A 14797-nucleotide genomic window follows, 5' to 3' on the forward strand; every position below is an offset into this window, starting at 1 on the left:
CATATAAAAGTTGTATTTACATGAGAGCAGGCAGGTAGTCTAAAAAAAAACAATGAGTATAGACATAACCAGGAGTTGCAGCAATATTACAGTGTAAAGTGTAAAGTTAGCAGTAAGAGCGTCATTAAATGTTAATGTATCAACACTAAATATATTAGGCTCCAAAAGTCTGAGACCACATTGAAAATTTAGATTTTTTATTCCATCTAAACCTGGAAACAAACAGCAGAACATCTTCGCATTTTGATTTTTTTTTAAACAAATAAAACAATGATAACATACTACGTTAAATTCTTTTACTTCAGGAAGCAAGAAAAATGACGTTTTCCATGATATGCGCCTATAAAGTAAGATTTTTTAATGAATTATTACTTTCTCAGAATTTCCAAACAATATTTTTACTTCAGTTTTTCATGTTTCGGGTTTAATTATATTCTATGCTGTAGGTTCAGCAGCTGAACCACTTTACGGTCAGCTGAAGCATTTTATTTTAGACCAAATGATCCAAAAAGATGACGTGCATAACAAACTTTAGTTCCTATGCTGACAGACGCTGGATGTACTGAGATGTTCTACTGCAGTTCTATAAGTCACTCAGTACTTAAGAAGAATTTAGACTTGATACTTTTTATCAGTCCTGCTGCTACGATTACTTCCGCTAATAGACTCCCACACTGAAGTTTGATTATCTGCATACAATCGTCGTCATGATTACCTCCTTGAGGTTCCTATACAGAAGGTCATTGTTCTTGTCCAAGAACCCTGAAATGCAGCACAGCAGAAACTAATCAACAACAGAACAGTGAACTGGACAGACAGACTGATAAACAGAAGGATGGATGGACAGATAGATGTCTCTTCTCACCGTTAACGTTGTAGTTGACCTCTCCGGCGTAATGCAGCAGTCGAAACTCCTCTCGGCCTACTGCTTTACGGATCTTCCCATTGGCCAGTTTATGACTGGAACACAGTAAATCGACCAATCAGCGACAGTGTCACAATTACATAAATCATTCAAGCAGAGCTGTAAAAAATCCTTAAACTCCAAAGCAGGGAGGTATGTATGCTAGTGCACTGCCTGTCTGTGCCCAAAAGTTTGGGGACATTTAACACTTTTCAGTTAAGTAAGATACACCAGCATAGTTTTTATGACCATAAACCTCTGCATGCTAATCCTCTGAGTATATCGCTGCTGTCAGAACAAAACCTCGTATCTCCAAAATGGTAACTTTACAGTAGAAAGAAAAAACATACTTCACTTTTAATGTAAGTCAATAGAACCAGAATTTTTTCCAAGCTATTTTGGGTCATTTCTTTTAGTCCATTCATCATGAAATTTACACATTATATAAAGAGCAACGAACATTTTCAAATTATGTCAAAAACTGAAAAACAAAAATGGAGATATGAGGCTTTGTTCCGACAGCAGCGATATTTAGCTTCAACATTCAGCTTAATGTTCATGAGAGTCTTTCTTGGTGTGAAGAGCTGATTTTGTCTAAATAATGATTTGACAAACAGACTCCACTGTATTACAAACATTCAGAAAAGCTAGACGTCCACAAACGTTTTAATGAGCTGTGTACGAATGTATACCTACGTGACAAAGTGGGCGTGGCCTCCCAAACGGTCCTCAAGCTTCTCCAGGAAAGTGAGGTCACAAGCATCTCCCGGCCTTAAACACTCTTCATCCTGATTCAGTTCACTCGGTTCAGTTCAATTCAGTTCAGTTCAATGGAGAAAACATCTCAGTTCTCTGACCACAATTGTGGCCGCGATTTAAACTGCAATTATTTTCCATAAAATAAAATTGAGGCATTTTTTGGCCAAGAAAACCAGCATATATCCATTTTAGTAATTTTTTTTATTTAATTTTCTACAGAATTTAAAAATAGCAGCTGCCTTTTATGTTATGTTACAATTTTGCGAAAAATAGATCAACAGAGATTCTTCAAAATTAGCTGGGAAAAAAATGTTCTATTAACCTCCATTCAAAGTTAAGAATCCCTTTCATTTTCCTGTAAAGTCTCCATTTTTGGAGACAAAAGACTCACAACAGCGACGATATTGTTTTTTTCTGTTCTGACATTATTAATAATGCAGGCTATAATTAAAAATAAAATTGCTGCACTTTTTGGAAACTGCCCTCTTTCAAACTGCAATTTCAGTATGAAAATGAATCATCTTCAGCCAGACAGGGTGACACACACTAACCAGGATAGCGATGATGCCTTTGAATTTCTCCTCCACCAGGTCACAGATGATTTTGTTGTTGAAGTATTCCACCGTCTCCCACTGTCCAAGAACAACAAAGACTCTCGATGAAACTTTTACCATTTTATCCAGATCTTCTCAACAACACTTCGAACATCTCAGCTCACTAACAGACACACTCACGCACCCCGATGCCCTCGGCCTCGTACTCCTCCTGCTCGCTCTTCAGCGTCAGCTCGATGAACAGCTGCTGCAGCTTCTCGTTGCAGTAATTAATACAGAACTGTTCAAAACTGCAGACAGAGTGCCGTTATATTACTTAAAGGAACAGAACAGTGCCAAAAGATTCTGATGAATTACTTTAAAATAATTCCAGTGTTTGTTTGGTAAATGCATTCATTTAATATAAGACACGACTTAAGTGTGCGTCTGATGTAAGATACAAACCATATATTTACTCCCACAGACATTCACAGGGGCACAAAATGAGACTTCAGTTTGTTTTTGTTAGAAACGATAGTAAAAGACCTTCTTATGCTACTTTTTATGCAAATACAATAAAACTATATTTATATTTATACTTATAATTCAGACAACAGCTTAAAGAAATGATTCGCTGAACTGATTTTGTGCTTGCAGGTGTAAAAAAACAACTTTGAACCTAAAACTAGGTTTAGGTCTGTGCCCTGTGGAAATTTTGGGGTATCTCACATTAAGCATAGACTTTAAAATAAAAAAGTGGCAAAAAAATAATAGTAATAATAATAATAATAATTTAAAAATCATCATAAAATCTTAACAAAATTGGAAAATTGCATTATTGCAGGCTTGCCCAACCAGGGACTTGCAAATAACTAACTAGTCATTAGACACTGTTAAATTAAATTTAATTTTATTTTTTAAAAAAAGGAAAAAAACAAAAAAACTAAATGTAACGCTGTATTGTGACCTATTGGGACTACAAAAAGCAACAGAAGTTAATATTTCCATTCAATAATGATTCACTCAATAATTACGGCTCCTGGATCACATTGTGATAAACATTGTAACCACCTGATAATTTAATACAGATTAAAATTAATAACTAGCTAATATACTATTTATTGCTAAAGCATCTTAATCATCTTAAATGTGTGATACGTTTGAAGCAGTATGATCATCAATGTATGAAGACATGAAAAAAAAAACATGTGGACACATAGAAGCTAATTATGCTAACCTGCACATCGTCCAGTTTTTATATGTTTTACAATGTTTTTTTTTTAATTAGCTACTTTTTATGTGCACATCTAATAAGATATCCAAAAAAATACAATTTCAGACCCAAAACCTTTATTTGACCAAAAACAACTGCTTTATTTACCAGTACCCCCCTTAAAGTCTCAAGGGGTCACTAATGCAAATGATTTATGTTGAAAGGTTTCGGCTGAAACAAAAAGTTGGGAACCCCCATTGTAATCCAGTCATTGCAGTAACCTCAGAGTGTGATCATCAGTTTTGCTTTCCCAAAAAGTGAAAATTGGGCTCGCACAGCTTGTGTGGTGCTGCCTCAATATAGAATATATAGAAATACAGAAGAGCAGTGAAAAATATAGAGTAAGAGAGTAAGAGAGAGAGAGAGAGAGAGAGAGAGAGAGAGAGAGAGAGAGCATTTTGTAGATAATGAACAGTCTGTTATGGGAGGGTAAAGATCAGGGAGAGAGATGAGGTCCGACCTGTTGTTCTGAAAGACCTCAAAGCCGTAAATGTCCAGCAGGCCGATAACCGATGAGCATTTGCTGGTGTAGTAAACTTCATCCTGTACACAGGTCAGATTGGGCTAATTAACATATGCAGTGCAATGTGGTGCAGGTCCACTAGAGGGCAGTGCAACCCAGTCATGATCACTTCAGCGGGCTGGAAAACACCTGGGTGAACTTTCTGATCTCCTTTCCTTACAATACAGACGAACACTCACTGGTCTAACGCAGTGACATGCTGAAGCATTATGGGATGTCATCTCACTACAGGGCGATTTGTGGAATAACTAACATTATTTTCAAACCTCAGGAAAGATGGGCACTCTAGACTTTACCAAATTCTACATACACTCCATGACAGAAGTATGGAAGTGGCCAGTTATTTTAAAAACGTTTGCTCTATATGAGTAAACATATTATTGTGCTGTGCAAAAGATATATGCAAAAGTCAGAATCTTGTTTTCTAAGTGAAAATAAGTTAACACATCCTAGAGGAAAAAGTGACTGACATATGGCATTCTTCTCCAAATTTGAGTGCACTGTTTGTATTGACTAGGCTTTCTATATATTTAATTTATAAAAATAGAACAGAACTTTTGCAAAGGCCACATTTTATTTATTTCAGCCCCATGTGAAATTCAGCAGGCAACATGGTGGTGTGGGGGGGGGTAGCACTGTCACCTCATAGCAAAAAGGGCCTGGGTTTGTGTGTTCTCACCATGTCTACGTGCTCTAATTGGAGATGCTAAATTCTGTGTGTCTGCCCTGTGATAGACCGGTGAGTGCCCAATGAGCGCTGGGAAAGGCTCCAGCACCCCCGTTGACCCAGGAGGACGAGTGGCTTAGATAATATGTGTGCCAAATTCAGCAAATAAACAGTAACTGTGTACTAAAATGTGCAGAAGTTCTGTGCAGAGAAGGTGCTAACTTATTTTTGCTTAGAAACTGCAGACTTGGTAAGAGTGGGAGGAGCTATGTCACCTGGAAGGCCAATGACTGGTTGATCTTCTGGACGAGCCAGGTAAAGGTGCGACCGTATATGGCTTTGGCCAGGGCATCTCGAGCAGAGAGAGCCTGCTCAAGGCTGAGTGGACCGATCATCTGCAACAGGCATAATGCAGTGTCATGGACTCATTTACTGTCAGAGTCTCTGTATTAAATACAACAGATATCAGACAAAATTAATATGTGGGAGAGAAACAAAGACAAAGGAAGATGCTGTTCAGCTGTTTACCTCCTCTCCTTTGGCAACGATCTTCTTATGAGTGAGCGCTTCGCTCAGATATGAGCCCTCCACACCCAACAGCTGACAACACAACAACATCTGCATGAGACTGCTGTGTTTATGCATGAGGTTCACAACAAGCCTGAAGTTAAAGCAGGTTCTCAGTCACACAGGTGTTCTCATCACCACAGGCAGTGAATACGTCTGGCCTTGGCTCACCTGAGGCAGGTAATTAGTTCACCTGAGGCAAGGATTTTATCTCACACAGGTACTTAATGGAAACCTTTATGTTCCATAAAGATTCATAACTGCAAGCTATTATAGAAGACACTGTTTACAGGAACCATGTTACATTTCTGTCTCCAGGAGATTCACGCTGACAGTGAAGGAGTACAGAAGTCTGTGTTTTGTCTAGGACTCTGACAACACACTACTTTGAGTAGATACAAGTTCAAAGTGAAGCAATAGCTCACATATTTTTGCATTTGCATCATCTGCAGTGCATTTGGTTCCTTTCATGTCCACGACAGGCCCAAGTCTTTACAGCTGGACCAAAACTCAAATGCTAGCGATGTTTAACAAAATGTCAAGAAATATTATACGTAACTCACATTTTGGTGCAAATAAGTGACTCATCTGAGACATATATTTGACCCTGAGATACACTATATGGACAAAAGTATTGGGACACCTACACATCACAACTACAGGAGCTTTTATGACATCCCATTCTAAATCCATAGGCAATAATATGGAGTTGGTCCTCCTTTACGGCTGCAACAGCTTCCACTCTTCTGGGAAGCTTTTTACAAGACTTTGGAGAGAGTCTGTGGTAATCTTTTGCCCATTCATCCGGAAGAGCATTTGTGAGGTCAGACACTGACGTTGGACAAGAGGGCCTGACTCACAATCTCTGTTCTAGTTCATCACAAAGGTGACCGATGGGCTTGAGGTCAGGGCTCTGTGTGGGCCAGTCAAGTTCTTCCACACCAAACTCACTCAGCTATGCCTTTATGGATCTTGCTTTGTGCACTGGGGCTCAGTCATGCTGGAACAGAAAAGGTTCTTCCCCAAACTGTTCCCACAAAGTTGGAAGCACAGAATTGTCCAGAATGTCTTGGTCTGCTGAAGCATTAAGGTTTCCCTTCACTGGAACTAAAGGATTTAGGCCAATCCCTGGAAAACAACCCCACAGCATTATCCCTCCTCTATCAAACTTTACAGTTGGCACAGTGCAGTCAGGCAGGTAATGTTCTCCTGGCATTCACCAAACCTAGACTCGTCCATCAGACTGATTCATCACTCCGCAGAATACGTTTCCACTGCTACAGAGTCCAGTGGCGGCATGCTTTACACCGCTCGTGAATTTCGTGAACCGACTTGTTGCAACGGTGGCCTCCGATTACAGCACCACGATCGAATCCACGACCCATTCTTTCACAACTGTTTGTAAAGACAGACTGCATGGCTAGGTGCTTGATTTTATACACCTGTGACAATGAGACTGAATGAAAAACCTGAATTCAATGATTAAGAGGTGTGTCCCAAAACTTTTGTCCATATAGTGTAGGTATATGACCTACCTCAGATGAGATTGTGAGCTCTATGTAGCTTTGTTGTCACATAGGACAGATATATAACTCACCTCAGTCACGTATTTAATCGGCATCTCTGTGGTAAGGTGCGTCTCCCCGTACTCATCCTCTCCAAACTGGGTGTTTCCCAAATGCAGGACAGTAGCAACAACCTTCAGTAACTCCTAAAGAAAGAGGAAACATATATCAGGGAGGCCGAGGCATATGTAGTGGTGTGTGTTTGAGCATCGTCTGTGTGCGCATGCCTTACCTCCACCTCCTCTTCATTGAAACCAATGACAGTGAAAGCTTTGCTGACGATTTTCCAGCTGTTCTTATCACTGATAGAGCTCACTCTTGGACAGTTACCCTGATGGAGAATTTAAAAATAAATCAAACTTATTAAATAGTATGATAAATATTTCGAGGCACCTTCTTATATAACCTACTCATATTATTATTTTCCATCTTAAAGAACAATAGTGAACACATTAAAACTCTGATACAGCACATGAGGATTTACTCTTATCAGAAATATTTGCCTATAACTGCCAAACACAGCTATACAGACTTCCACTACCAACAACAGAAGCGACTGCTTCATTAACGAGGACACATATTCCACTAATTAACTTTGAATAAGTAATTAGAAAGGGCAATACGGCAAGAACATATCACGATATTTGATTTTTTCATGATACACGATATATATCACAATATTTTGTTTTTCTGAGGTTTGATAAATCTGAACAGACAGTATTTAAAAAGAACTATTAAAAGTACAAAGACAGAGACTTTTACATACTAAATCCAATTAAACATGGCTAATTATGCGCTCTTTTTAATGTAGCATGTAGTTGGTCAGTGTTCTTAACATACCAATATCCACAGCGTCTTTAGTGCTTATTGTGACATAACTTATCACAATATGACAGAATATTGTTTTATGTTTTATTGTTTTATATCTGTAATAACTGTTATGATATAATGAATTTGGCTCGTTATTTTCAAACTTAATATGTCACTGAAGTTCTCACCACTTCGGACATGGGGCATTAAAAAAAATCTGTTTTGGAACAAAATCAATCAAAATCTTTAGGACATTATAAAAAACATCATTCGTTCAAAAAACTTTTGACCAGTACTGTATCGATGTGTCTCACCACACATACACACAGAGACGGACCTTAACCAGGTAGTGGTACTGCTGTGGGTTGGTCTTGTCCAGGCCGAGTCTCTTCAGCAGCGCGCTGTCTCCCGACTCCAGCAGCTGGTAGAATATGTGAAAGTTCCTCTCGCCATGGTTCTGATGCACCACCCGAGATTTCTCCAGCAGGTAGTTCAGGATGTGGCCTCCAATAGGAGCACCCTGAGCAGGGGACAGAAATCACCTTAGAGGGTGGGGATCACATGAGCACTAAGAGTGTCTTGTCCATTATGGTAATTATATTTAATAAAGTATGCACAAATTTTCTAGCAAAAAAAATTCTATTGCGATCCACTACTGTGGAAGGCATGCAGGCATGTTTGTATATTGAGTTTTTTTTTTTAAATAACTGCAAATCATACCAAAATAATCAAGTGCAATTTTTTTATGACATTTTAGGTTATTATGCATGAGTCGTTTCCTAAAGAATCATAATCAAAACAAATTGTTGTGAGGTCAGAGGTTACAGTGGGGAAAACACCAAACAGTGCACTGTATTAGTTTTTCTAGACCAGAATTGGGAGTAAAATAGAACATAAGCTGCATAATATGCCTTCTGTTCATTGCTGTTGTAGAGTGAGAAACACAAAACAGATACAAAAGTGTGACCATGTACAGTCACTGCTGTTCTCAGATGATTCTAACACTTATTTGATTGTTTTCTGCTAACCTTGTAGTCGAACTGCACATCCATGTACTTCCCAAATCGGCTGGAGTTGTCATTACGCAGAGTTTTGGCGTTCCCAAAAGCCTGCAGACGGAGAGAGAACAACAGGGAGAAGAACTCAGATAACATAGGGGATATGAATTCTCTGATAGAGTCTGTGTGTGTACACGCTGTGGCCCAACCGATATACTGCTTTGCCAATAAAATCAGCCAATAATTAGATAACACAGAATAGCCCATATTGGAAAATACTGCTGTTTATATGTTTAGATTTGGTTGGTTTTGTGTTGAAACAGATTTCCTCAATTTGAGGAAAGTTACTCATTTCTGTGAATTTTAATGGGTTCATACTTTTACATCAGTCTTTAAATAGACTTGTCAGCTTCTAATAGATTTTCAGTTTTAAACAGACTGTAACTTAAATTATATACTGAGAACTGACCGTCAGTAAAGCACTGCATAAATAAAACTACTGGAGTCTGTTTATAAAACTATGGGCCAAAGTTATCCGGATCAGTACTGTCAAAATGTTTACTGTCAAAATCGGTCAAGCCCTAGTGAGTACAGTACAAGGTCTGAGTGTAGTAGCCTCTCTCTGATGGACTGTATATACAGTTTATGGACAAAAGTATTGGGACACCTACACATTACACCCACAGGAGCTTTTATGACATCTTATTCTAATCCATAGGTATTAATATGGAGTTGGTGCCCTCTTTGCAGCTATAACAGCTTCCACTCTTCTGGGAAGCTTTCCACAAGAGGGCCTGGCACGCAATCTGTGTTCTAGATCCACTTCCACTGCTCCAGAGCTTTGCTCCACTGACACATCTGACACATTTTGATCTTAGGCTTTGGAAACTTGAGGCCATTGAAAAACCCATTTTATGAAGCTCCTAATGCGCAATTCTTCTGCTGATGTTGCTTCCAGAGGCAATTTGAAACTGTGTAGTGAGTGATTCAGCACTTGGCAGCCCCACTCTGTGAGTTTGTGTGGTCTACCACTTCGTGGCTAAGCTGTTATTGTCCCCTAGGTGCTTCCATTTCACAACAATAGCCCTTACAGTTGACAGGGCAGATCTAACAGGACAGAAATTTCACACACTTGTGGTAGAGGTGGCATCCTATAGCAGTGCCACGTTTAAAGTCACTGACCTCATCAGTACCACCCTCTACTGCCAGTTTGTCTATCGAGAGTGCTTACTTTTATCCACCTGTTAGCAATGAGTGTGTCTGAAACACCTGAACTCAATAATTAGAAGGGGTGTCCCAATACTTTTGTCCAAATAGTGTACATATATGTATGTATGTATGTGTATGTGTACCTCCAGCACAGGTGTGGACTGCAGTAGCCTCTCTCTGATGGACTGTGTGTTGTTGCGAGTTGGGCACATGGTGGTGTAGTACTGCAGGATTTTCTTGGATGCTTCTGTTTTTCCCGCTCCGCTCTCTCCTGAGATCAGAATACACTGATCCTTCCTCTCCGTCCTCACGGCACGATATGAGTTATCTGCTAAACCATAACTGAGACAACACACGCAGACACTTTAAACATTTCCCCTCTTATCCCAAAAGTAATCAATCAGCCAAGACATGCCTGGTGTCTGAAGTTTGCCTCTTTAGTTAGAGTTGCAAGGCTAATGTATCTGACAAATAAAGGAAGAATATAATCTGCCCATTCGCACTGTACAAACAGCAGGTCTGTACAACAGTGTGCCATGCAGTGTCAGAAATCAAGTCTGGCTTCGAGGTGATTTAACACCTAAACGCTATTTTAAGCAAGTATGTGATGATTTAGACATGCAGTTAGCACAACGTTGGGATGGTGATATAATTACGTGTTAGCTATATTAGCCTTGTAGCTTTGAAGTAATGGAAAATATGATTTTTTTTCACTGACCCATCACTTTGAGGTCAGGATCCTTGAAATATACATGCAAAAATTTTCAAATAATTCACACTGTAGCCATTAGTTACTATTAGTTTATGGTCAAAAAGCTACACCACTGGTCTTTGAGCATTAATACATTGTCAGCCCACTATTACATTAGTTTTACACTGTAGTATATTTAACACGATAAGAACTGTAAATACATTGTGATGGCTTAGTCCATGTGAAATAGGGCTGCACAACACTGTATTTACCATGATAAATACCGAAACCATCAGAAATCTGTGTTGTAGCATGATAAAATTTTGGACCACACCACCCATTACTATATTATATATCATAATCTTAATTGCTTGTCAATGACTTGTCAATCAAATGTGTTTACCCACCACCTAAGAAGTCTATCCTGCTTCTTTTTCATCTCTAACATAACTCATAACATATTAAACTCTAGTTTTAGGCCACTTTAATCATGCTGCATAAGCGACAACCAATGGGTTTGGCAAAACAGTACAATTGTGAGATTGTTTTATGTCCATTTTGTGCAGCCCTGCTGTGAAAGAACTTCTCTGGTGGCCTCAGGGATGAATCGAAGAGGGCTGAAGGTGGAAAAGGAAGACTATAATTACAGCACAGAGAACGGGGTTCCACCTATTGGCAGCAGCTCAACTCTCAACAGCCTGGGAGTGGAAAGTGTGCGCTGTTACTGTGTGTGCGCCACAAAGCATGTGTTTTTGTGTGTATGTGTATGGGGTCCAATCACCGGAGTCTCCAGGAAAAGTGAGTCACTCCGAGAGAATGAGCGGAATGTTCTCCGGGATTCCCATGACCTACACGCACACTTACATGTGAGGTGAAATCTCGTAGAAGTTGACCCCTCTGTAGCGCTCCATGTGCTGTTTGGAGTAGATCTCTAACTCTCTGTATGGATTCACCGACACCAACACAGAGCCAATATACGTCTGAGAGAGAGAGAGAGAGAGAGAGAGAGAGAGAGGAGAGAGAGAGAGAGTCAACAGCAAACCAAATACTCACTGGAGCAGTGACAGTAAATTCCACTGTCAGCACCAGAGCTCCATTTTTTCAAACTTTTGCTATCAGTCATGCTGATCGAACAAACCGGATGCTGAGTTTTGAGATGCTGGATGTCTTACTGTCCAAGCACACTCAGCATTACACAACAAAAACTACAATAAATAAACAATCGACTCTGGTAAACTCACTCATTTTTGCTGAAGATGCACCGATACCACTTTTTCCCTTACTGATACTGATACCTGATCCTTTAGTGTCGGCCAATACTGAGTATCGATAGGCTAGATGACTCACATATAAGTCCTGATATTTACACAATTACACTTTTAGAATACTTTACTTTGGTAAAATCTATGCTCTGCATCACAAACAAAACACACTCAGCTTGGCTAGATGGCATTTACTTGTTGGATTATATTTATTAGATGCTTAAGAAAACCTATTTTTGTTGATTTCCTGTATTTAGCATTTACTATTATATAATTAGTAATAAGAATCATGTTTAACAACTTACATAAATGTAAAGTATCTTTATTGTGCAGAAAAGGTAAAAACAGAGCTGGACAGTTTGCAGTGTTGACACATCAGCACACAGCAGCTTCTCTGGCACAAAAACGGAGCTGGATGTTGTTTCACAAATTCCAAATATCTCAAGTCGTTTGTCTCATATGTGCCTCTTGTTCCCTCGCGCTGCATCTCTGAGCGTCAGTTTAGTAAATATCACTGTCGTTCACGCTGTCAGTATTAGCGACTTTCAGTGTTTTGTCTGGCTTGTTTGAAGCGACGGGCCGTGGACCCTGCTGCTGAGCGATACAGCTGACCGACGGAGGCGCACTGCAGGGCTAGTGGACGCACAGACCCGGCTCACGAGCTGCTGTGCTAAAGGCTAAATCGAGGCTAAATGCTATCATTGCACCGAGAGTCCGGTGTTTCCTTCAGCTCTCTCATTAACATTAGCTCGGACTGTAAGTGACCACACAGCGGCAGATGAGGGATTACTGAAAGAAGCAGCTCAGCCGTTCAGGAAAGCGGCTCCGTTAGCATATTTTTCTCACTAAATGCTGCCATTAGCATCTTAACTGCTGCATGTCGTCCCACAGTGCTAACGAAATTGTTAAGTTCTGTCTACTGGCGCGTGCACGCATCAGAAACTGCTTTGCAGTATCGATCTGTATCCCCATCACCGACGACGATACTGCGTCTAAGTGCCGGTATCGACGCTGATACTGATACAGTATCGGTGCAGCACTAACTGTCACTATAGCAGCTTTTCCATGGCTGCATGCTGCTGTTGGCCATTTATCACTATGAGGCATGAAACTACTTTGTTCCAGGCTAATTGTTTATATGTGGGTCCACAATTCAATTCCTCACTAGAACCTACATATCAGTCTCATAGAAGTTACTGGACAGTAAGTCTTAACTGTATGATAACCCTGTAGGGTTAGGTTAGGGTTAAGACCTGGAGCGTATATCTTCTGCATGTGTTATAAAACAGGTCCCAGGTACCCAACAACAAATTCAATAAAGAATTCAGGGTTACAGTCAATTTAATTAGGCTGGGTTAATTCAGGGCTAACACTTTACTGTACTGTTCATAAGACTAGATAAGCTTAATAGAACACTGTTATAGAGAATCACTGTTCCCTGCATTAGAACACTATATAGAACACTATTATAGAGAACAGACATGGCCCCCTAATCACTGTTCCCTACATTAATTCAGTTCTCTAGGATAGGGAACAGTGATTAGGGGATCATGTCTGTTCTAAATAATAGTGTTCTATGTAGTGTTCTAATGTAGGGAACAGTGATTAGGGGCCATGTCTGTTCTCTATAATAGTGTTCTATATAGTGTTCTAATGTAGGGAACAGTGATTAGGGGTCATGTCTGTTCTCTATAATAGTGTTCTATATAGTGTTCTAATGTAGGGAACAGTGATTAGGGGACCATGTCTGTTCTCTATAATAGTGTTCTATATAGTGTTCTAATGTAGGGAACAGTGATTAGGGATCATATCTGTTCTCTATAATAGTGTTCTACATAGTTCTTCAGTGTAAGGAATAGTGATTGGTCAGGTCATGTAAGTTTTCTTATACACTTCTAAAACCTAAGAATAGCTCAGGCAGTTTGCACTGAAGTCCCTGTAGGTACTGAATACTAAGACTCAGTATGTAGTAAGCCGGGGATTTTGAGGGACTAATCCCGTTTCCTGTGATAGTGTTTATGTAGAGCTCTACTGTAGGGTATAATGATTAGGGCCGTTTCCAGTGTCTGATAACGCTGTGTGGTAACAGCAGGTGTGGTAATGCAGATTGTGTGTGCTCATCTTACGTATATGAGGTTCTCTCTGTAGCGCCGGCGCAGGTTTTCGATGAACGCTGCTTCGCTGGTGTAGTTGTCCAGCAGCAGGAAATCCTGCACCCCCACCCGATCCCTCGCTGACAGACCACTCTCCATCACCAACCGCACTACGCCCTCCACCTCCACCTCCTACAGAGAGAGAGAGAGAAGAGAGAGAGAGAGAGAGGAGAGAGAGAGAGAGAGAGAAAGAGAGGTGGCTATTAAGTCCCATTACTTGTTAGCTACACTGAAGCTCCAGAGCTAAACTAAAGAGCTAAAACCTTCAGACACCTGTCATCTCTTAGCTGAGTGACATCTGGGATAAATGGAAAATGTATTGTCTGCTTTTTTGGCTGAAGAACTGCTTTAAACAGGTACTCCTTTACGATGGTGACACACTTCACTCGTATTGATTGTTGCATTTGTCTTGACTTATCGTTATATGAAAAGGTAAAGTTCTACCAGCCACTGCAGTGATGTACACACTTTTTCACACAGCATCTCCAGACATTAGTCAAAGACAAGGAAGAGAGTAACAGATAATGAGGAACGCTGAATCCAAAACAAGCACAATCGATCAGCAGATGCCAAAGTGAACGGAAACGTGTGATAAAACGAGTCCAGACCGTTAGTATTAAACTCCGCCCTTAATAAAGCAGCAGATTAACCAAACATGACGTCATTTGCATAATGCTAACTGGTGGTTTGCTGTCTTCATTATTAATATTGGTAACTGTAGCACTCATTACTAATTCTTCATTATTACCACAATATTTAATTATTATTGTTATTGTTCACAATATTAGCATTTACTGGTCTGTTTCTTTAAAGGGACCATTTACTTTGGTAAATTACTTTATTTTGTTTGCCTGTCTGTAAAAAATAAAAGGGAAAAAGTGTT

At 39.8% G+C, this 14797-nt stretch overlaps 1 protein-coding gene across 2 annotated transcripts in view; it reads right to left on the bottom strand.

Annotated features, from left to right (window-relative positions):
- The window catches only part of myo1ca (myosin Ic, paralog a), a 55809-nt gene that overhangs the window by 17056 nt on the left and 23956 nt on the right, over positions 1-14797 (bottom strand). For both annotated transcript variants that reach the window (XM_036580339.1, XM_036580338.1), the window contains exons 2-16: positions 13888-14046; positions 11364-11479; positions 9952-10150; positions 8630-8710; positions 7939-8121; positions 7024-7122; positions 6824-6937; positions 5188-5259; positions 4935-5054; positions 3930-4012; positions 2402-2507; positions 2215-2295; positions 1601-1692; positions 866-960; positions 716-762 (exon numbers count right to left, since the gene is read on the bottom strand). In XM_036580339.1, coding sequence (XP_036436232.1) covers positions 716-762; positions 866-960; positions 1601-1692; positions 2215-2295; positions 2402-2507; positions 3930-4012; positions 4935-5054; positions 5188-5259; positions 6824-6937; positions 7024-7122; positions 7939-8121; positions 8630-8710; positions 9952-10150; positions 11364-11479; positions 13888-14013 — 1614 coding nt within the window. In that variant the 5' untranslated portion in view covers positions 14014-14046. The remainder of the gene's footprint in view (positions 1-715; positions 763-865; positions 961-1600; positions 1693-2214; positions 2296-2401; positions 2508-3929; positions 4013-4934; positions 5055-5187; positions 5260-6823; positions 6938-7023; positions 7123-7938; positions 8122-8629; positions 8711-9951; positions 10151-11363; positions 11480-13887; positions 14047-14797) is intronic.

Source organism: Colossoma macropomum, unplaced genomic scaffold (assembly GCF_904425465.1).
Source record: "Colossoma macropomum unplaced genomic scaffold, Colossoma_macropomum, whole genome shotgun sequence".
NCBI classification, from domain to species: Eukaryota; Metazoa; Chordata; class Actinopteri; order Characiformes; family Serrasalmidae; genus Colossoma; species Colossoma macropomum.